The sequence below is a fragment of the Neolamprologus multifasciatus genome, chromosome 3 (assembly GCF_963576455.1).
Source record: "Neolamprologus multifasciatus chromosome 3, fNeoMul1.2, whole genome shotgun sequence".
Lineage (NCBI taxonomy): Eukaryota > Metazoa > Chordata > Actinopteri > Cichliformes > Cichlidae > Neolamprologus > Neolamprologus multifasciatus.
This window is the reverse complement of record NC_140441.1, coordinates 2,046,301-2,068,794: the sequence shown is the minus strand read 5'-3', so window position 1 is coordinate 2,068,794 and position 22,494 is coordinate 2,046,301. Positions and strand designations below refer to the sequence as shown.

Below are 22,494 nucleotides of genomic sequence, written 5' to 3'. Positions count from 1 at the left end.
ATTAAATTGTTCTGCTTTTTTTTCCTTTCTTTCAGGCCCCAGCCCGTGCCACAGATACCAACAAAAGCTAAAGTCAGAAGCTCAAAAGATTTCAGAAAGATCATGGACTCAAAGTAAAGCAGTCTTGTTAAACAAGCAGAGCTCCCTGTCATACATCTCGCTTGTGTTAGACACACCAGGACAGGCTTCACCATCCAAAATAAAAAAGTCAAAGATCAAGAAAAGCAGGAAGCTTCGACCTAAAAAACTAAAAACGTACATACCTGAGGACAAACATGGAACCTCTCCGAGTGAACTCCTGAAAACATATGAAAGAAAAATCATTTTGGTAGGAAAACCTGGAACTGGGAAAACAGCTGTGGTCCATCAGATGTTGAAACTGTGGTCAGAGAAAGATAACAGAGATCTGGATTACATGTTCTACTTTGATATGAGAGAAACACCCAACATCACAGAGCTCCATAAACTGGAGGATCTTCTCTTCAGTGTGTTCTGTGAACCAGATGAAGGCAAAGATGAGGTCTTAGAGGACATAAAGGATAATGCTGACAGTGTTACCATCATTTTTGATGGATTTACAGATGTTGGCTCTACATCTGTGGTGTTTAAGCTCATACAGAAGACTCTTCTACCCGAAGCAAAGATCATCATCACCTGCAGACCAGAGGTGGAGTCAGCAGACTTCCTGTTGGATTGGGACTGTCTCAGAGTGGAAGTGAAAGGCTTCAGTGAGCAGGGCATCAGAGAATACTTATCCAAGAATCTGAGTGAGGATCACTTCAACAAAGTTTTGTGTAACCTGGAGTTATTCTCTCTTTGCCATGTCCCCATGTACGCCTTGATGGTGGTCGCGTGCTTTAGCTTTGAGGGCTCTGATTTCTCTCCACATCCCTGCACAGTTACCGAAATATACCTCCATATCCTCCATTTCTGCAATCAGAGGAATGTTTCCAAGACACCTGAAAATGAAAGCACTAAATGGGATGCAATAATGTCTTTATCTCAGGCAGCTTTTTGTGCAACAGAAGGGAAAAATGTGAACCTAACATCACTGCCTAAACTAGACAGCTGTGCTAATTTGGCCATTTTGAGCAGGAATGTAATTCAAGTCAGCCCAACTGTAAAGAAACCCTTTTGTGCCTTTCTCCACTACACGGTTCAGGAGTTTTTTGCAGCTCTGTGGGTCTTAAAGGATCCAGAGAAGACCAGGTGTGTTCTACAGCAGTGTCTGGTTCAGGGCAGCAAACACATGAAACATTTGGTCCCTTTCCTGTGTGGACTGTTGAATGAGAAGAACACTGATTTGTTAGAAAGTCTCCTTCCTTCTCAGGAGCTCAGAGACACGTCTGATTGGTTCTTCAAACACTTGGTGACCACCTTTGTAGGTTGTAGTGACAGTGAAGACTGTGAAATGGACTTAATGTTCTTATGTCAATGCCTCTATGAGTCTCAGTCACCTGATGCCTGCCTCTGCCTCCTGGATAAACTGGACTACTTTATTGATGTGAGTGGAGAGACTCTTGATCCTCAGCAGTGTTGTGTTCTGGCCTATGTAGTCAGCCAGAGTAAGGAGAGGAAAATAGAGCTGAACCTGGAGGATACAACAGTATCAAAACAGGGAATGAGGCCTTTGCTGGGATGCCTCAGCAAACTTCAAAGGTAAGTGAGAACATTTAGAACTGAAGTTAAAGGGTTTTGTTTTGTGTTCTGTTTTAAATGTAAAGCATTCAGTGATTTAGAGCAGTATGTATTTTTCTTAAAGTGAAAAATGAAAACATAGTAGTGAGAATGGTTTCAGCTTTGTTTCATCATGTTTCCAGTGAGTTGTAGACAGCAGAAAGTTTGTACGTAGTCTTTAGGTATTTGGTAACATTATTCTTTAGTCTTGATACATGCATAATAATCCAGGTGAGGGGATCCCAGAAAGCTAACTAACTTTTACCTTGATGTTTGTCATTTGAATGAGAGATTTTATTACTTATTTAAGACGTTTTCAGTCTCAACTGAAGCACATTTAGCTTGTAAACTAGCACCACTGCATCACACTGACCCATGGTCTCATAATTATTGTGAAGTTAATTTCATGATCAGAGGCCATGAGCAATGCTAAAGACAACCCAAAGTAAGGTTAGAGTAACAGACTTATCTCCCAGATTAATGCTGTGTTCATTTGTAGCTGTTACTCCTGAGTTATCAGGCAGACACGTATAGCTTTCATTCTCCATTGAGAAACATACTGCCTTTGTTACCTTGTGTTCAGTTAAAATCCACTAAGTCAAAATGCCTCACCCTCTAGTTCACATATAAACATAAATATAAGAATTTCCTCTACAAAAATGTGTTTAGATAAATTTTCATGTTGTTAGTCTGCTAGTTCAATAAATTTTTCTCATTAAAGTACAATGAATTCTAAATATTAGCTCATCTTCTGAACACAACAAACAAGGTGACAGCGAGTCGAAACCTTTAACATTTAGGATGATCTGATATCGTCGTGTTGGTGTTGTGTTCCCAGATCATCATGAAAATGTTGTTCCAGGTTCAACATTGCAAGTGACCAATCACATTATTGTGACGTTATTCTTTTGCGCACAAACCCATTCCTGCATTTATGAAATTCCAATGTTGCAAGGACAATATCAATTCTGCTTAGCGTTTATTAAAGGGTCAGGGTTAGGGTCCGTTGATCGGCGGACAGAGGCAGTTTCTCGCAGCTTAAAAACAGTTTTTTGTTTTACGGCGGTTTTTCCCGAAGTTGCAAAAGTATGACATCACAACATTCTGATTGGTCACTTGCAATGTTGATCCTGGAACAACATTTAGTATGATGATCTGGGAACAACACCAAAACGACGATATCAGATCGTGCTAAGATTTAAGAGAAGTATCTTTGTTTTGTTTTGTTTTTTCAAACAGCAAGACCCAAACACGTCAGCAATGATCAGTCCATTAAACTCCTAACACCCGAACTCTTTCATGCATTTTAAATTTCTCTTTGCTCTTGTGACTTTATAGTAGAACACTATACAGTCACAATTGAGTAATGATGTACAAAACTCTTTATTTGGTGTCTGAACACAGCAGCATTTTTCCTGAGTACAAAAACAAAATGAGAAACAACAATTCTGCCCCTTTGAGCCACATGGTTCATTTGAAAGAGCAAAACTTAGTATTGTTGTCTAGGCAATAGGGCTGCCACAAACGATTATTTTGATAGTCGACTAGTCACCGATTATTTATAAAATACTAAAAAAGCCAAACAATAACATTTTTAAGTTATCTAAGTGACTTATATATCATGTTTAACCTGAGTAGCGAAAGACGGCGGTGGGTTTGAAAACGATTAGCCGGGAGTCCGGTGTTCTCACGGCTCTAGTGAGCCTAGCCCCCGGCTAGCTATCGAGCTAGTGGGTAACAGACGTCTCCGAAAACGTCGGAGCGCTTTTGAAAATATGTGGTGTCTTGATAAACTGAGCAGATATTTGAGGTTTACACAGCTACATTCTCGCCTGAAAATATGTTAAACGTTTATTTTGTGACCCAGAAAGAATAATAGGAGTAATATTAAAACTAACTAGCTGCCGCCATTGTTGGAAACTGAGCAGGGCCGCGTGTCACTACCCGATCCGTACCGGAAACCCGATCGGTACCCCGCATGTGCAAATCTTACGTCACTTCCTCTATTTGCCAACATTGCGACACTCAATATATTTGAATGATACGGTTAGCGCCCAGTTAGCTCCTAGCATTTCTCAACAGCTCTGCCTCCTTTTCGACTACCGGGACATTTAAACGATGGATAATCCGTATACAAACAAATTCATGCTTTTCTCCTCAACAGAGAGCGTTCCCCGATTGAACAACAGCGCCGTAAAATAAGAAAAATGGCGCCTAATTACAGACTTAATAATATTGACTTAGCAATGTGTCACGTGAAGATTCATCAGCCAGATTAAGTGTTTACTGACAATTGACAGTGATAGCGGACATCATCATCACTATTCCAGTCAATCCTCTCCTCACAGACAAGCATAAACACACTCGACTATCACTAAATCAAATGTAACACACGTTTGTAATGACGCTAATTCAGTTTACAACACGGTTCATTCGCTCGGTCAGCAGGTGGCAGTATCCTCGTACACTGGGGAGTAAACTGCCATTAAACGAACAGAAGAAGAAGAAAACATCTGCACATGCGCGGTACGGATCGGGTAGACCCGATTTGTACGGTCGGACTTTGCACATGCGCAGTAAGGATCGGGGAGTACCAATCCGTAACTATCTTTTTATTTTTCGTTTTTGTCTACATTGTACTGAAATGCTTCATTATTGCAAACATTTTAAGATATACTTATTATTCTTAACATCTTAACTGATACGCTGACCCATAACTATCGTAAAACGCTACGACCGGAAGTAGACACCTTTCGCGCATGCGGGGTACCGATCGGGTTTCCGGTACGGATCGGGTAGCGACACCGCGCAATGAATTCTGGGACACAGCTTCTGCTTCTTCGGGGTTTAACGGCAGCTGGCATCCTTGTACATGCAGTGCTGCCATCTTCTGTTTCAGTCCGTTATTACACTCTTAAATCCTACTACTTATTCCTGCGTCTTTTGGGATCTTACAAAGCTTCAAACGACGCGTCGACTATTAAATCAGTCGTCGATGATTTTGATAGTCGACGTAATCGTGACTAGTCGAATAATCGTGGCAGCCCTAGTAGGCAACCAAAATGGGATGTCCCCATATGTGGACGCCACATCCTAGGAGGTTAAACTTGTCCTTATAACCAGAGACAAAAACTGCTACAAGAGGTAAATTAGTATTAAACCCCGATTCTTCTGTCCCCATCATAGAACAGAGAAAACCCGACTCATAGGTGGTCAAAACATTTTATATTTCTTTTTATTCAATCATCTTCCAGAAGAGAGAGCCCTGCACAGCCCCAAAAGCCAGTTGCAAGATCTCTAACATTTGAAGCTCCACATGTGTCTTATATGGTGTTATTTCTGTAGACAGAATGATTCTTACATCCTGTTCAAACTGCAGTGACTCTGCTGACTATATCTGTTCGTATTTTGAATGTACATTTTACACTTGTTTAAGATTTACTTTCTAAACCTTGAAGGCTGCAAACTCACATGAGCTCACCAGTCTCTGGTTTATATCGTATGCAGAGTCAATCCTCCTAAGCCTCTTGCAGCTTTTCACAAATTAGGAGTTTTGCATGAAAAAGGCGAACATGGGTCTTCAGTTTCAGCATGAATCTACACAAATAGACTTTGTTCTCAGCAGCTGATTACATGTGAACTAATGAAGTTCTCTACCAACCTTCCAACTGTAGGAGTGACCCCTTGTCATGCCAGCTGTGGAGCATTTCTCTCCTGTCTGATGGGGACGTGGATTACGTGAGTTTACTTGACTTCACTGAGAATCAGCTGCACCTCCCAGTCAACAGTAAAACACAACTGTATGACAGAGCTGTGAGAGTCCTGCAGAAGAGGAAGAGGAAGGTGAAAGTCTGCCTTCACTGTGATCACAGAGTCTGTCAAAGTGCGAGCTTGTTCCTCTTACACCATTTACCCCACATCCACTCACTCAGGTATGCTCTTTAGTTTTACTTATTAAACACTCAATGTGTTCATGTGCTCTTCAATTGTGGTTTAAAATCCAGTTGAGTTACTTTATAGAAATAATTGAACCAACTCTAATACTGACCTTATGTCTTTAATGTATTTTAAATGCTGGAGATATTTATCTGAGACATACCTAGGACGGTATCAGTGCTGCTTTTTTCTGTTTGTTGTGCTCAGATCAAATCATCACATCATGTTTCCTTTTCTTACTTCCAGTTTCTGTCAGTCATCAGGAAATCTCTCAGATCAAACTGAGTTGTTGATGAATCTCTTCATTGTAGCAGCAGATAGAGACCAGAGGACAGGAGAGAAGATCCTCAACATGTTATCATCAGTTTGCTCTTATCAGACATTTCCTCTTCGTTCTAATTCCAATTACAAATATCAGAGTGACTTCCTGTTTGATCTGTACTCCCATGTGAAGGACCGTGAGACTAAAACAGGTCTGAGTGTCCTTCCATCATTACAGTCAGTTTTCCAGTCAGCTCCTGCAGTCTGGTCCATAAAGCTCTCAGAGAGAAAGACCTCCATCCTCCTGGAGCTGCTGAAACTCCAACCAGAGAAGAAACAAGTGGAGCTGACAGGCTGCTCACATGAAGAGAGTGAAGTGAGGAGTTTCCTGCAGTGTCTGCCTTACATCTCACAGCTCAGGTAAATGACATGTTCTTCACACAATAAAGTCTGTCTATCAATAAATGAGAGCTGAAAATAATTCATGAAAATATTTTAGCTCTATTTGACAATTTAGTTGCTGGTTTATTGAACTCAATTTATAGAAATGAGTCCACAAATTTGTAACGTTTACCTTCAACAGTTTTTTAGCATGTGACAGTTTGTCTGTGAGAATAAAACTGCACTTAGTGAGTGAAACAGTTTGAGTTATTCAGGATGTTCAGCTTCAGCCTGTGAGGCCTGAAGAGGCTCAAATATAACATGTTTAATGACAGCAGTTTGATACTTTTTCAATGATGGATGAACACTTTATAAAGTTGTACATGTGTTACAGATATTCCTGAGTTAATTCAGGCAGCTGCTGCTTGTTAGTGAAGTATGTTGTGTGAGCTGGTCTAAAGTGAGGCCCATCCATGACTTCCAAAGAAATAAATAGACTCTGATTTTAATCAAAGTTTTATTTTACTGAAGACAGAAAATCAACAAAGATCCAGATTAAACTCACAAACATTACAAAGTGTGTCAGCAGTGTGTGGTTGTTTTAATGCAGCTCCCATCAAATCCTCACTGAATGTTTCCTTCTTATTGTTCCAGAGTTGATGCTGAGACATCAGATGAAGACCGAACGAGGATCTTTGTGAGTCTGTTCTGTGCAGCAGCAGAGAGAGAGCAGCAGACAGGACAGAAGATCCTGGAGCTGTTAGCATCAGTGTGCAGATACAAAAACAGTCCTCTTAAACAGAAATGGTGTGACTTCCTCCTGGACCTGTACTCTTATCAGACTGAAACAGGTCTGAGTGTCCTTCCATCATTACAGTCAGTATTTTCAGCTCCTGCAGTCTGGATCATAGACCTCTCAGAGAGAAAGACCTCCATCCTCCTGGAGCTGCTGAAACTCCAACCAGAGAAGAAACAAGTGGAGCTGACAGGCTGCTCACATGAAGAGAGTGAAGTGAGGAGTTTGCTGCAGTGTCTGCCTTATATCTCACAGCTCAGGTACACGACATGTTCTTCACACAACAAAGTCTGTCTATCAATAAGATAAGATAAAACTTTATTAATCCCTCGGGTGGGTTCCTCTGGGAAATTCGGTTTCCAAAAGCACAGCACCGACAGAAGCTACAGAGTTACAGAATATTATATATATATATACACACACACATATATATAAATACAGAGACATATATAGATAAAATATACAAAGGGGATAAATAGAATAAATAGGAATAAAAATAAAAATACAAGTGAATTGCACATTTCAAGTATTGAGGTCTATTGCACCATTGACTATTAAAAAAAGTATTGCACAAAAGGTATTGCACAGTGAAGTGAAGAGGCACTACAGCTTAGTTGTTCCCCCCTCCTGTTTCTCCTCCCTCTCCCCTCCAGAGAGGAGTTAAACAGTCTGATGGCGTGTGGGACAAAAGAGTTTTTAAGTCTGTTGGTTCTTGTCTTTGGGAGAAGCAACCTGTCACTGAACAGACTCCTCTGGTTGTTTATGGCCGTGTGCAGAGGATGCCCAGCATTGTCCATAATGTCCAGCAGTTTCTTTAGTGTCCTTTTCTCTGCCACTGACACCAGAGTGTCCAGCTTCATGCCGACCACAGAGCCAGCCTTCCTGATCAGTTTCTCCAGCCTGGATGAGTCCTTCTTTGCTGTGCTGCTCCCCCAGCACACCACAGCATAGAAATAAATAAATAAAAGAGTGCTGAAAATAATTCATGAAAATATTTTAGCTCTATTTGACAATTTAGTTGCTGCTTGATTGAACTCTAGAACTAGAAATGAGTCCACAAATTTGTAACGTTTACCTTCAACAGTTAATGTTAGTAAATTTGTGATTTCCACGTGTGTGATGTGAGCAGCAGGTGAAGCTGCTGTTGTAGATGTTGTTGTTCCCCTCTGTGTGTTTCTGTGTTGTTGATGTTTAGTGTTTTTCTGCTAACACTTTATAACAGCTGCACACTCTTCAGCATTAGTGTTAGCTAATACTTATTTCATCATTAATAAAGCATTGCTCCTCCTCAGTATGTCGTTCATAAACATGGATACACATGATGAAGTTTTGCTGAAGAGGCTCAAATATAACATGTTTAATGACAGCAGTTTGATACTTTCTCAATGATGGACGAACACTTTATAAAGTTGTACATGTGTTACAGATATTCCTGAGTTAATTCAGGCAGCTGCTGGTTGTTAGTGAAGTATGTTGTGTGAGCTGGTCTAAAGTGAGGCCCATCCATGACTTCCAAAGCATTTATCACATAAACTGAAAGCTCAGCAGGACCTGGAGACTCCAGCAGGTCTGAGCTGTCTTCATGACAGGAAAAGGAAAACGCACAAAGTGATACAGAACATACAGATATTGATCACACAGTGCAAACATAACTCACTGAAGGTTTGCAGAATATTAAATGAGCAGGACCAGAGTCTGAGTTTGTTTGAGGCTTTAAGAGAGGAAGAGACTCACTGAGCAGCTGGAGCCACTCAGAGCTTTAACTTCAATGTATTGAAACTTCTTCTTTCAAATCAAATGTGAATGATCACAAAACACTAGTGAATATTTCACACAGCGTCACAGACGAGTGTAAACGTCTGGGAAAAGGGGGCGTGGCCTCCTCGTCAGGCACAGTGAAAACTCAGAGCAGCTGCTCAGGCTAAGGAGGTGATCAGGTTCAGAGGTGGCTCGCCATCTCCTTCATCATAGAGAATCCAACGCAAACAGCATTTCCTGTCATATCAACATTGTAGAAAACAGACGCGTTACTGCATTAAACCAAGAAATACCAGGATTCAGTGACCACAGCAAAATCTAAACTCTCCAAATACTCCGACGTACATGAATAATACTACACTGTGTTACAGCTGTTCTCACAGAGTGTTCTACCTTTTTACAGCAGTGACATCATTATTTGATCCTCTGCTCAATTTAAGAGTTTGCTGACTTCCAAAGAAATAAACAGACTCTGATTTTTATCAAAGTTTTATTTTACTGAAGACAGAAAATCAACAAAGATCCAGATTAAACTCACAAACATTGCAAAGTGTGTCAGCAGTGTGTGGTTGTTTTAACGCAGCTCACATCAAATCATCACTGAATGTTTCCTTCTTATTGTTCCAGAGTTGATGATGAGACATCAGATGAAGACAGAACGAGGATCTTTGTGAGTCTGTTCTGTGCAGCAGCAGAGAGAGAGCAGCAGACAGGAGAGAAGATCCTGGAGCTGTTAGCATCAGTGTGCACATATCAGACATTCCCTGTTCATGAGAGATACATGTATGGTTATTATCGTCTGGACTTCCTGTTGGATCTGTGCTCCCATGTGAAGGACTGTGAGACTAAAACAGGTCTGAGTGTCCTTCCATCATTACAGTCAGTTTTCCAGTCAGCTCCTGCAGTCTGGTCCATAGACCTCTCAGAGAGAAAGACCTCCATCCTCCTGGAGCTGCTGAAACTCCAACCAGAGAAGAAACAAGTGGAGCTGACAGGCTGCTCACATGAAGAGAGTGAAGTGAGGAGTTTGCTGCAGTGTCTGCCTTATATCTCACAGCTCAGGTACATGAATTCTTCTTTACATGATTAATTCTTCAGAAGAGGAGATGCTCCCTGAAGTCAGCAGTGGAAACATTTTTCAGTATATTAATTTTAATATAATTGTACAGACGGCTGAAGAGTGAAGCAGCTTGATCATAAGCAGGCTTTCTTTGTGTTAGCTGGCTTGATGAAAGCTAAACCTGCAGTCAGAGATGACAGCTGTGACAATGTGGGGAAAACTTTGTGTTCACTCAGCTTCAGTCTCTGTCCACACTCACAGAAAAGGGGGCCTTTGATTTGTTCTCTCTTCTTCCACACAAAATGGACCAATCGAATGACGCCTTCATCAGTCACAAACATGAGCACATGAATGGATTATAAACATCTATGAAGAACTTAATGAATATATTTGTGTGAGCGCTCTGTGCTGCGGTTTATTTGTAAGCTGACAGCTGCACATTAGAGCTGTAAGAAATATTTGTAAAAATTATTATTGAAAAAATATTTTAATAGTAAGGCAATATGAGCAGTGTTACATGCATAGCCCTAAAGACGGGAGCCTCATGGGCAGTGTGGTCTGTGCAATTATGCACTTTTTTTTGTTTGTTTTCTTACAACGCATTGTGTTGTGCATCCTGATTTGCTGCAGACCATTATCAATCAACCTTGAGCCGTGTCTCCTGTCCAGTACAGAACGAGTTCAGCTTGTCAAATTTACATTAATCCTCGATTGCTAGCAGTGCTGTAGGTTTGTAAGTTTTCTCCCCCACAAACACAACAATGTCGACGAAACGTTTTGCACCGTCAAAGGTTCCTGTGGTAGCTCCCAAAAGGCTGAGGAAGACGCTAAGTATGGCACCAAAAGTTTGACTTCTGGACATGCTAAAGGAAGGTAGAAGTTACTGCATTTTTAGATTATAAGACGCATTAAACAAAGCCAAACAAACAGAGAAGTCAAACTTGACTCATTCTTCTTGCTTCGTCTACTTCTGTACCATTGATTCATTAATGTTGAATTCTCTGCAGCTGCTCTGTTCCCATGTTCTGACAACAGGGTTTGATCTTTGGTTTCATTCTATAATACTGGACTGATTTTTCTAACAAGGTTTGAACTTTGTGTTTAAACAAGCGAGAAAAGAGTGAAAATGTTCATACCTGTCTGAGAAAAGTGTCTACAGCTTGTAGCGAGGTTATTTACAGCCTTCAAACATCTATAATACCTTTAAAAAATGAAGCTGACTACTGTACAGATTACACCTATCGCGGGATATTTTTAGACTGTAACGCCTGCGATAAACAATGGACCACTGTACACAGAAAATAATGACACCTCTGCCTTTAAATGGGAGGACAGTAACTGTGTGTGTAAGTGTGTAAAAACTGCAGATAGCAAGATTAACAGCAACTGTATTTTGTCTCTATCCACCATTGTAGAAATTAATCTCATGTAAACAATAACGTTTCACACAGCGTGACGTGAAAAAGGCGCACACCTTTGACATTGCGTAAGGAACTCTGTATTCCTCGTCCATGTGAACGCAAAATTTTGTTTTTAAGGATCTCAGTTTTAGATTATTCAAAATGCCGTTTACGTGTGAACGAAAGGCCCATACACATAGAAAAAAGCTGTATAGGTGTGAACGGAGCGTAAAAGAGTTAGTAGATTATTTTATTGCTACAAGTAAATTATTGCAGTTTTACTCTTATTTGTTTAATTGTTTACTAAAGGTTTGAGGTTTGAAATAAATTTCAAATCGAGTTGGTTTTGGTATGGTGCGTAACCTTCAGTAATAGTAATAAATCACACAGCAATAATAGGTGTAAAATCTTGATAATATATTAAGTAATCCATAGTATTCAGAATACGTTACTCATTGAGTATTTTGTAACGAAATACATTACAAAATACATGTTGGGGCATGTAATCTGTAATCTGTAGTGGAATACATTTTAAAAGTAACCTTCCCAACACTGGCTGTTTCATTATATACAGGACACACATGGACAAGTGCATCAGCAGTGTGTGGCTGTTTTTATGCAGCTCACATCAAATCATCACTAAATGTTTCCTTCTTATTGTTCCAGAGTTGATGCTGAGACATTTGATGAAGACAGAAGGATCTCTTTGAGTCTGTTCTGTGCAGCAGCAGAGAGAGAGCAGCAGACAGGAGAGAAGATCCTGGAGCTGTTAGCATCAGTGTGCACATATCAGACATTCCCTTTTCATGAGAGATACATGGAGGATGATGATGATCTGAAGCAATATCAGATTAACTTCCTGTTGGATCTGTGCTCCCATGTGAAGGACTGTGAGACTAAAACAGGTCTGAGTGTCCTTCCATCATTACAGTCAGTTTTCCAGTCAGCTCCTGCAGTCTGGTCCATAGACCTCTCAGAGAGAAAGACCTCCATCCTCCTGGAGCTGCTGAAACTCCAACCAGAGAAGAAACAAGTGGAGCTGACAGGCTGCTCACATGAAGAGAGTGAAGTGAGGAGTTTGCTGCAGTGTCTGCCTTATATCTCACAGCTCAGGTACATGAATTCTTCTTTACATGATTAATTCTCCAGAAGAGGAGATGCTCCCTGAAGTCAGCAGTGGAAACATTTTTCAGTATATTAATTTTAATATAATTGTACAGACGGCTGAAGAGTGAAGCAGCTTGATCATAAGCAGGCTTTCTTTGTGTTAGCTGGCTTGATGAAAGCTAAACCTGCAGTCAGAGATGACAGCTGTGACAATGTGGGGAAAACTTTGTGTTCACTCAGCTTCAGTCTCTGTCCACACTCACAGAAAAGGGGGCCTTTGATTTGTTCTCTCTTCTTCCACACAAAATGGACCAATCAAATGACGCCTTCATCAGTCTCAAACATGAGCACATGAATGGATGATAAACATCTATGAAGAACTTAATGAATATATTTGTGTGAGCGCTCTGTGCTGCGGTTTATTTGTAAGCTGACAGCTGCACATTAGAGCTGTAAGAAATCTTCTTCTTCCTAGCGGTTCTTATCCCGCGATGCTGGGTCTGCTGTTTTGCATTCCTCCCTCCACTTCTTCCTATCCAGGGCGTCTTCTGGTGTAACATTTGCAACCTTCATATCATCTTTGATTTGGTCCATCCAGCGCTTTGTTGGTCTTCCTCGTGGTCTGTTGTCACCCAGATCTAATTGCTGGGCTTTCTTTGCGATGGAGTTCTTATCACTACGGGCAACATGGCCGTACCATTGGCGCCTCGCCTCTTGCATCTTGTTTGTGATCAGTGTCACTCCCACCGTTTCCTGACATCTTCGTTCCTCACTCGGTCTAGTCGTGTGAGACCCAGAGGCCACCGCAGCATCTTCATCTCCGTCAAAAGTTGCACAATTCAAGCACCTTGGGTCCCTCGTCACCTCGGACTGCGAGGTGTAAGAAATATTTTTATAAATTATTATTGAAAAAATATTTTAATAGTAAGGCAATATGAGCAGTGTTGCAGGCACAGCCCTGAAGACTGTACCGTCATGGGCTGTGTGGTCCGTGCAATTCTGCACATTTTTCTTTCTTCTTTTTTTAACAGCGCATTGTGTTCTGCGTCCTGATTGGCTGTAGACCATTAACAATCAATCTTGTGTCTCCTGTCCAGTACAGAACGAGTTCAGCTTGCCAAATTTACATAACTCTTCACTTGCTAGCGGTGTGACTCTGCTGTACTGTATGTTTGTAAGTTTTCTCCCCAACAAACTGTTATGTTCTTAGTCTAGGCCACAGCCATCCTCTGGTGGGAGGAGTCACACATAAAAGAAACACTGACAACATTGGATCATAACAAAACACAACAATGTCGACGAAACATTTTGCACCGTCAGAGGCTCCTGCGGTAGCTCCCAAAAGGCTGAGGAAGACGCTAACTATGGCACCAAAAGTTGGATCATAAGGCACGTTAGGCAAAACCAAACAGAGAAGTCAAACTTGACTCATTCTTCTTGCTTCGTCTACTTCTGTACCATTGATTCATTAATGTTGAATTCTCTGCAGCTGCTCTGTTCCCATGTTCTGACAACAGGGTTTGATCTTTGGTTTCATTCTATAATACTGGACTGATTTTTCTAACAAGGTTTGAACTTTGTGTTTAAACAAGCGAGAAAAGAGTGAAAATGTTCATACCTGTCTGAGAAAAGTGTCTACAGCTTGTAGCGAGGTTATTTACAGCCTTCAAACATCTATAATACCTTTAAAAAATGAAGCTGACTACTGTACAGATTACACCTATCGCGGGATATTTTTAGACTGTAACGCCTGCGATAAACAATGGACCACTGTACACAGAAAATAATGACACCTCTGCCTTTAAATGGGAGGACAGTAACTGTGTGTGTAAGTGTGTAAAAACTGCAGATAGCAAGATTAACAGCAACTGTATTTTGTCTCTATCCACCATTGTAGAAATTAATCTCATGTAAACAATAACGTTTCACACAGCGTGACGTGAAAAAGGCGCACACCTTTGACATTGCGTAAGGAACTCTGTATTCCTCGTCCATGTGAACGCAAAATTTTGTTTTTAAGGATCTCAGTTTTAGATTATTCAAAATGCCGTTTACGTGTGAACGAAAGGCCCATACACATAGAAAAAAGCTGTATAGGTGTGAACGGAGCGTAAAAGAGTTAGTAGATTATTTTATTGCTACAAGTAAATTATTGCAGTTTTACTCTTATTTGTTTAATTGTTTACTAAAGGTTTGAGGTTTGAAATAAATTTCAAATCGAGTTTGTATTGGTATGGTGAGTAACCTTCAGTAATAGTAATAAATCACACAGCAATAATAGTTGTAAAATCTTGATAATATATTAAGTAATCCATAGTATTCAGAATACGTTACTCATTGAGTATTTTGTAACGAAATACATTACAAAATACATGTTGGGGCATGTAATCTGTAATCTGTAGTGGAATACATTTTAAAAGTAACCTTCCCAACACTGGCTGTTTCATTATATACAGGACACACATGGACAAGTGCATCAGCAGTGTGTGGCTGTTTTTATGCAGCTCACATCAAATCATCACTAAATGTTTCCTTCTTATTGTTCCAGAGTTGATGCTGAGACATTTGATGAAGACAGAAGGATCTCTTTGAGTCTGTTCTGTGCAGCAGCAGAGAGAGAGCAGCAGACAGGAGAGAAGATCCTGGAGCTGTTAGCATCAGTGTGCAGATATCAGACATTCCCTCTTCATGAGAGACACATGGATGATGATGATGATCTGAAGCAATATCAGAGTGACTTCCTGTTGGATCTGTGCTCCCATGTGAAGGACTGTGAGACTAAAACAGGTCTGAGTGTCCTTCCATCATTACAGTCAGTATTTTCAGCTCCTGCAGTCTGGTCCATAGACCTCTCAGAGAGAAAGACCTCCATCCTCCTGGAGCTGCTGAAACTCCAACCAGAGAAGAAGCAAGTGGAGCTGACAGGCTGCTCACATGAAGAGAGTGAAGTGAGGAGTTTGCTGCAGTGTCTGCCTTATATCTCACAGCTCAGGTAAATAACATGCTCTTCACACGAGTCAAATATCTGTAAGAAAAGATGTGCTGTGAACATAAGTGATGGAAATATTTGAAGCTCCATGAATTGTAAAGTGATGATTTTGTCTTGTGCTGCTTGTTTGTCATCAGCATCATATGTTTGACTTTATCTACATGGATCATGTTATAAATGTATTCAGACTCTGTCATATTTCAGAGGGAAACGTTCTCAGCACATCACTGTGCTTCACTGACTTGTTCAGCTCTTTGTTGCTATGAAGTTTCATCTTTTCTATAAATATCAGATGACTTTTACTGCTCATCAGGACAACAGGATCTAGAATAAAGACGTTCTCATCAGAAAGGTTAGATTTATATTTGATAGGATCATGTGACTGAGCTCATGCAGCAGAGAGTGTTGGAGAGCACACATGCCAGAAACATTTACACCTGAATCCATCATCGCCATGGAAACTACATGAAAGCAAACTCAACGAGTCCTTCAGTGAAGTAACTCAGTAAATGAATGAGTTACATGAAGCTGGACTTTATCTCTGACTTTGTTTTACTGAGCATGATGATGATGATGGTGGTAGCAGCTCTATAGTGAGCAGATGAAGATTTCAGACAGCAGAGGTGTGTGATGTGAGCAGCAGGTGAAGCTGCTGTTGTAGATGTTGTTGTTCCCCTCTGTGTGTTTCTGTGTTGTTGATATTTAGTGTTTTACTCTCTAAAGTCAGACAGAGAATAAAATAACAGTTACAGTTCAGAACGCAGTGATTTCACACACAGGATGAGTGTTTGTGTTGTGAGTCAGTAACTGTCTAAAACATTGTTCAGCTGCTCTGATGGAAGATGGCTTTAAGATGAACTTTCATTATATACAACATGGAGTCCATCAGCAGTGTGTGGCTGTTTTTATGCAGCTCATCAAATCATCACAAGTGATACAGAACATACAGATATTGATCACACAGTGCAAACATAACTCACTGAAGGTTTGCAGAATATTAAATGAGCAGGGCCAGAGTGTGAGTTTGTTTGAGGCTTTAAGAGAGGAAGAGACTCACTGAGCAGCTGGAGCCACTCAGAGATTCTTTCAAATCAAATGTGAATGATCACAAAACACTAGTGAATGTTTCACACAGGTGAACTCAGGTGAAGGCTGAAAAAGGGGGCGTGGCCTCCTCGTCTGGCACAGTGAAAACTCAGAGCAGCTGCTCAGGCTAAGGAGGTGATCAGGTTCAGAGGTGGCTCGCCATCTCCTTCATCATAGAGAATCCAACGCAAACAGCATTTCCTGTCATATCAACATTGTAGAAAACAGACACGTTACTGCATTAAACCAAGAAATACCAGGATTCAGTGACCACAGCAAAATCTAAACTCTCCAAATACTCCGACGTACATGAATAATACTACACTGTGTTACAGCTGTTCTCACACAGTGTTCTACCTTTTTACAGCAGTGACATCATTATTTGATCCTCTGCTCAACTTAAGAGTTTGCTGACTTCCAAAGAAATAAACAGACTTTTATCAAAGTTTTATTTTACTGAAAACAGAAAATCAACAAAGATCCAGATTAAACTCACAAACATTGCAAAGTGTGTCAGCAGTGTGTGGTTGTTTTAACGCAGCTCACATCAAATCATCACTGAATGTTTCCTTCTTATTGTTCCAGAGTTGATGATGAGACATCAGATGAAGACAGAACGAGGATCTTTGTGAGTCTGTTCTGTGCAGCAGCAGAGAGAGAGCAGAGGACAGGAGAGAAGATCCTGGAGCTGTTAGCATCAGTGTGCACATATCAGACATTCCCTCTTCATGAGAGACACATGGATGATGATGATGATGAGGATGATGATGATCTGAAGCAATATCAGATTAACTTCCTGTTGGATCTGTGCTCCCATGTGAAGGACTATCAGACTAAAACAGGTCTGAGTGTCCTTCCATCATTACAGTCAGTTTTCCAGTCAGCTCCTGCAGTCTGGTCCATAAACCTCTCAGAGAGAAAGACCTCCATCCTCCTGGAGCTGCTGAAACTCCAACCAGAGAAGAAACAAGTGGAGCTGACAGGCTGCTCACATGAAGAGAGTGAAGTGAGGAGTTTGCTGCAGTGTCTGCCTTATATCTCACAGCTCAGGTAAGTCAGATTGTATTCAGAACCTTAGTGAAGAGTTTTGATGGAGAACATGTGTTCACCACATGCAGTATACACATAGTATATAGTTACTTTACAAAGAAAGCAGAAATCAACTTTTTCTATTAATTTAATCTTAAATTAAAATAAGGTTTTTACAGTCTCTTCTTGATTTAAAGAAGCTTCTAAAAGTGGAATTTTGACAAATTTCTAAAATATTTGTGTTTTCTCGTTTTTATGAGGATTAATAAATTAGTTCTGTGCTGTAACTGAGATGATGTTTCCCTCTTTTATGATATATTTAACATGGAGCGTCATTATGTACAGGAAACATGGACCAGACTGAGTCCATCAGCAGTGTGTGGCTGTTTTTATGCAGCTCATCAAATCATCACTAAATGTTTCCTTCTTATTGTTATAGTTTTGATGTTTGGAATCGTCATGAAGCAGTGATGTTCTTCATGAGTCTGTTCTGTGCAGCAGCAGAGAGAGAGCAGCAGACAGGAGAGAAGATCCTGGAGCTGTTAGCATCAGTGTGCAGATATCAAACATTCCCTTTTCATGAGAGATACATGGATGATGATGATGATCTGAAGCAATATCAGAGTGACTTCCTGTTGGATCTGTACTCCCATGTGAAGGACTGTGAGACTAAAACAGGTCTGAGTGTCCTTCCATCATTACAGTCAGTTTTCCAGTCAGCTCCTGCAGTCTGGTCCATAAAGCTCTCAGAGAGAAAGACCTCCATCCTCCTGGAGCTGCTGAAACTCCAACCAGAGAAGAAACAAGTGGAGCTGACAGGCTGCTCACATGAAGAGAGTGAAGTGAGGAGTTTGCTGCAGTGTCTGCCTTATATCTCACAGCTCAGGTAAATAAGTCATGATGATTTCATTTGCAGAACGTTTCCAGCATGTTCTCTGATCTCATCTTCACTGTGTTCCAGCTGTGATCCAGAGTTCTTCCAGAGTGTTTGCACATCCATGTCTGTAAGATCCAGAGAGGAGGCCCAGCAGCTGGAGTCTCTGCTGCAGCTGCTGGGCTTCCAGCTGCTGCTAACAGGAGCGTTACACAGGAAAAGCTGCTGGTCTGTGGGGAGAGCTCTCCAACTGTGTGGCTCTAAAGTGGATCTCATCCTCACACCCAGCAAGATGTCTGCCAGAGGAGGCGCTCTGCTCTTCAGACACACAACACAACTACACAGTCTGAGGCAGGAAGTGAAACCATGACTCTCTCTTTCTCTTCTAACACCATTTATATTTGAATCTTTAGCTCTTGGTGTTCATCATTTCTGCTCTTTTGTCTCTTCGTTCTTCAGGCTTTCCATCGACATGTCCTTGCTGCTGTCTCAGTGGGTGAGAAGAGGCAGAACGGCCTCTCGGCTGGCTGTTGAAGAGCTTTCTCTTATGTCTAAGAAAGCCCCACCATCACACAGAGTATTGTTGAGGGCTGTCAGTAGTTTGGCTTCCCTGCTGAGATACTGGACAGTCGGACGGTTAGACCTGACTGAGAGCTGCATCCCTGCTCAGGGTCTCATTGCTCTGCTGCTCCATGATGGTCCTCTGACAGTCAAGTAAATGTCTTTCTGAACATCACAGGACAAATAAAATGTAGATTTTTGATTTAAGCTTATTTTATATTCATGATCTCTGCAGACTGAGTGAAGAGAGCTTCCAGCAGCTTCTGTCTCTCCTCCATGAAACCCAGGACAAGGACTTGACGTTGTCCTTCTTGAGTAAGGTTGGTGGAGACCTGACCTCCTGCTGCCTGAGCTGGGAGCTTCTTCACTATCTGCTGCAGCAGCCGTCAGCTCAGACCATCACTGTGAACCTGAGGAAGAACCTGGTATTACAGGAGGAAACCACACGTCTGCTTCCCTTTCTGGACGGGATTGTGTTTAAAAGGTGCTGAATGCAGTTTGATCAGTTTCTGCTGTTTAATCAGGAGGATTTGAAATGCTGTCTCATCTTTAATCAGCACTTCATGGATCCTTTAAACAAAGTTGGAAATAAACTCTTTGTTTTCAGGCCCAGTCCCAGCTTTGTGATGAGCTCCATCAGAGAGCTCTACAGAGCTCACGACAGTCACGCTGTGCCCAGTTTGCTGAGGTCACTCGGTCATGTGATCAACCTGAGCTGCAGACAGCTGGACTCAGTGGACTGTGCTGCTCTGATCTTCATCCTCAAACACGGAGACGGAGTCAGACTGAACCTGCTGTGGACCTCCATACCAGCAGGGGGAGTAGAGTCCATCCTCCTCATGCTGGACAGCGTTTCTCATCTCAGGTCAGATATTAGAGCTCGTTTCTCTGCGCTGCACTGTGCGATTGCTGAACAACACACTTTATTGTAACATAATTACATTGCTTCAAAAACAAGCTAACATTTTACTGTTAGTGTGGAAAAGATTATATGAACAGTTGAACAAGAAACTATAAGGAAATTTTCAAACAGCAGGCAGAGTGAACATAATTTAAAGGCAGACCAGTAATAATAACAACAACAGCAATAATAATAATAACACATTTTATTAGTGGGCGCCTGTCTAACAACCCAGGGTCACCGTAACAAACACGCAACAGTAAACAGGATTAAACAGTAACTGGAGTCGTCGTTCGTGTTGATGTTTACAGACAGTAAGCTGGTTTGAGCAGATGGCTTTGAGTTCAGTTTTCCTGATATCCGGAGGAAAAGAATTCCAGAGCCGCTGATAGTGGTGCTCATAGTGGCGACATGTATGAACAACAATGTGGTGAAGTTAAAGCTTCCTATCTTATATCTCATAGTTGGAAAGAGACGATAAATACACAATAATAAATAAATAAATACACTCTGATGACACAGACAACATGTTATCACTATAGTATGTGTTCTTTAATGATGACCAGATGTTTATTTCACTATTTATCATCGAGGGTTTCATCACAGATGCCCCGTCCCCGACTGTTGTTTAGTCTCAGAGATTCACACAAGCTGTTCTTTAGCATTAGCCCGCTGTCATGGCAACAGTGAGAGCAGTTTGTTGTATTTTACTCCAACACAAACTTTACTAAGCAACAAAAGAAATTCAGACTAATCAAAAGTTTTATATTTTTTTATTTACACCCAATGGCTGACTTATCACTGAACACACTGCAGCTTAGCATTAGCCGTCCTGTTTTTAGATGTCATACACAATATTCATGAATTATTTACAAAGTTTACAAATGTCAGCTTTGCAATTTCTCATTAATTATACAGATAATTGTTTAAAAATATATTATTGGAAATAATTTCGGTGAAGTTTACAAATGAGGCCCAAACATTTCTGGTGATCGTCAGTGTTTCCCAAACTGCAGCCTCTGACTTGTTCTGATTTGTGTGTCTCATTTGTGGTTTTACCAAATGGTATCAGTTGGTATCATCAGCATTAGTGTCATTTTAATCTTAGTGAATTAAAATTGGTCTAATTAACAATTTAGATTGTATTAATTATAGTTATTATCATGTGTTGTCATTACTCCTGGGCTACTTTTATCAGTTGCTCGAACAATAAGCTGAAAGCTGGAAATCATAAGCTCGTCTGCAGACACATTTGAACTGAACCCATTAAAATAATCTGCGACATGCTGTGTTTCTGTGGCTTCCTGGGCACAAAGGAGACATTTACTCTTCATCACTGCTGACAAATGATGCCTTTAATCTGATAAATGCAGTAAATTATGAACAACACAGTTACCAGATAAACCGAGTCCTTATTCATTTAAAGATGTTATCTGTTAACATCCACCTGCACAATCAGCCCAAGCAGTGAAACTGGGCTCAGTGTGACTTTGTCTTAATAACATGAGAGAGCTGTGCATAAATCCAACATCTAATTACAATAATGTATCTGATGCTAGTTCATAGATGCTGTTCTTAAAATCCTTTAGTTTTAAAGATCAACACATCTTATTGAAGCTAGCAGTTTGTTTGCAGCATCTATAATTTTAGTTTTTCTGTCTCCATGCGTTTCTTTCCAGTGTTGACAGGAACCAGCTGCTGAGGTTCATCCACTGCTGTGCTGCCTGTGCTGCCTGTGACGTCCAGCAGGAGGCAGCGTCAGGCCTGCTGAGGACTCTGCAGCACAGCTTGGATCTGTCCTGCTCCTCCTGTGTGGAGCTACCAGAGGAGGATCAGACTGAGCCTCTGAGTCTGACTGCTGATGACTGCAGGGCCGTCTCCACCATCCTGACACACGGCAGCCGGGACACACAGCTCGACCTGCGAGACTGTGAGGTGGAGGACAGCGTGTTGGACCTGCTGTTTCCTGTCCTCCACAGGGTTCGCCTCAGGTGGGAAAGACCACCGAAGAGTCTGAACCAGAGAGAACCTTGTTCACGCTGGTGTTGATGCATCCTGACAGTTTCTCTCTGTTTGTCCTGTTTAGAGTCAGTAAAGCTGTCCTCCTCCAGCTGCTGTCTCTGGTTCCTGTGAACAATGAGAGGGACACAGTGAGGCGGGCGGTGTCCCTGTGTACAGCCCTGGGTGGAGAGCTGGATCTCAGTCACAGCACGCTGGATCAGAGGGTCTGCGGGGCTTTGGTCCAGATGCTGGACTCGTGTGAAGGGCTGACAGAGCTGGACCTCAGTCACTGTCAGCTCACTGACCAGCTGCTGCTCCCTCTCGTCACACATCTGCACAAAGTCCAAGTCCTAGAGTGAGTGTCACACACTGATCCTCCTCTGGGAGGCACCAACAACCATCAGCCTGTTCACACACACTACAGTTATATAATGTGCAGCGATCAGTTAGAGCCACATGTTGTGTTTGTGTTACAGTCTGAGTCACAATCAGATCACTGATGCTTCGACTGATGTGTTACTCCAGCTGCTCTCCATCAACCCCTCCATCAACTGTGTGCGGTGAGCCAACATGAATCAGTCACCATGAGTGAAGGAGTTTCTTCTCAGACTCTCAGAGAAATCATTCACAGCCTGAGCTCACGTGGATTCATGTTGTCCTGTGTGAATGACGTCTGC

General features: G+C 41.4%; 2 protein-coding genes across 9 annotated transcripts in view; one reads left to right on the top strand and one right to left on the bottom strand.

The window, feature by feature from the left end:
- The window catches only part of LOC146521018 (NLR family CARD domain-containing protein 3-like), a 69,507-nt gene that overhangs the window by 19,607 nt on the left and 27,406 nt on the right, over positions 1–22,494 (bottom strand). The gene's annotated exons all lie outside the window — the stretch shown is intronic.
- LOC146521020 (uncharacterized) overlaps positions 1–22,494 on the top strand; it is a 34,231-nt gene that overhangs the window by 4,191 nt on the left and 7,546 nt on the right. For 3 of the 8 annotated variants that reach the window (XM_085154218.1, XM_085154217.1, XM_085154216.1), the window contains 16 exons: positions 36–1,659; positions 5,352–5,609; positions 5,860–6,294; positions 6,910–7,311; positions 9,437–9,871; positions 11,936–12,382; positions 14,925–15,368; positions 17,037–17,501; positions 17,920–18,366; positions 18,442–18,705; positions 18,814–19,068; positions 19,151–19,399; positions 19,523–19,780; positions 21,496–21,807; positions 21,903–22,172; positions 22,294–22,377. In XM_085154218.1, coding sequence (XP_085010344.1) covers positions 36–1,659; positions 5,352–5,609; positions 5,860–6,294; positions 6,910–7,311; positions 9,437–9,871; positions 11,936–12,382; positions 14,925–15,368; positions 17,037–17,501; positions 17,920–18,366; positions 18,442–18,705; positions 18,814–19,068; positions 19,151–19,399; positions 19,523–19,780; positions 21,496–21,807; positions 21,903–22,172; positions 22,294–22,377 — 6,649 coding nt within the window. The remainder of the gene's footprint in view (positions 1–35; positions 1,660–5,351; positions 5,610–5,859; positions 6,295–6,909; positions 7,312–9,436; positions 9,872–11,935; positions 12,383–14,924; positions 15,369–17,036; positions 17,502–17,919; positions 18,367–18,441; positions 18,706–18,813; positions 19,069–19,150; positions 19,400–19,522; positions 19,781–21,495; positions 21,808–21,902; positions 22,173–22,293; positions 22,378–22,494) is intronic. The other 5 variants (XM_085154220.1, XM_085154221.1, XM_085154222.1 and 2 more) reach the window with 5 other exon arrangements.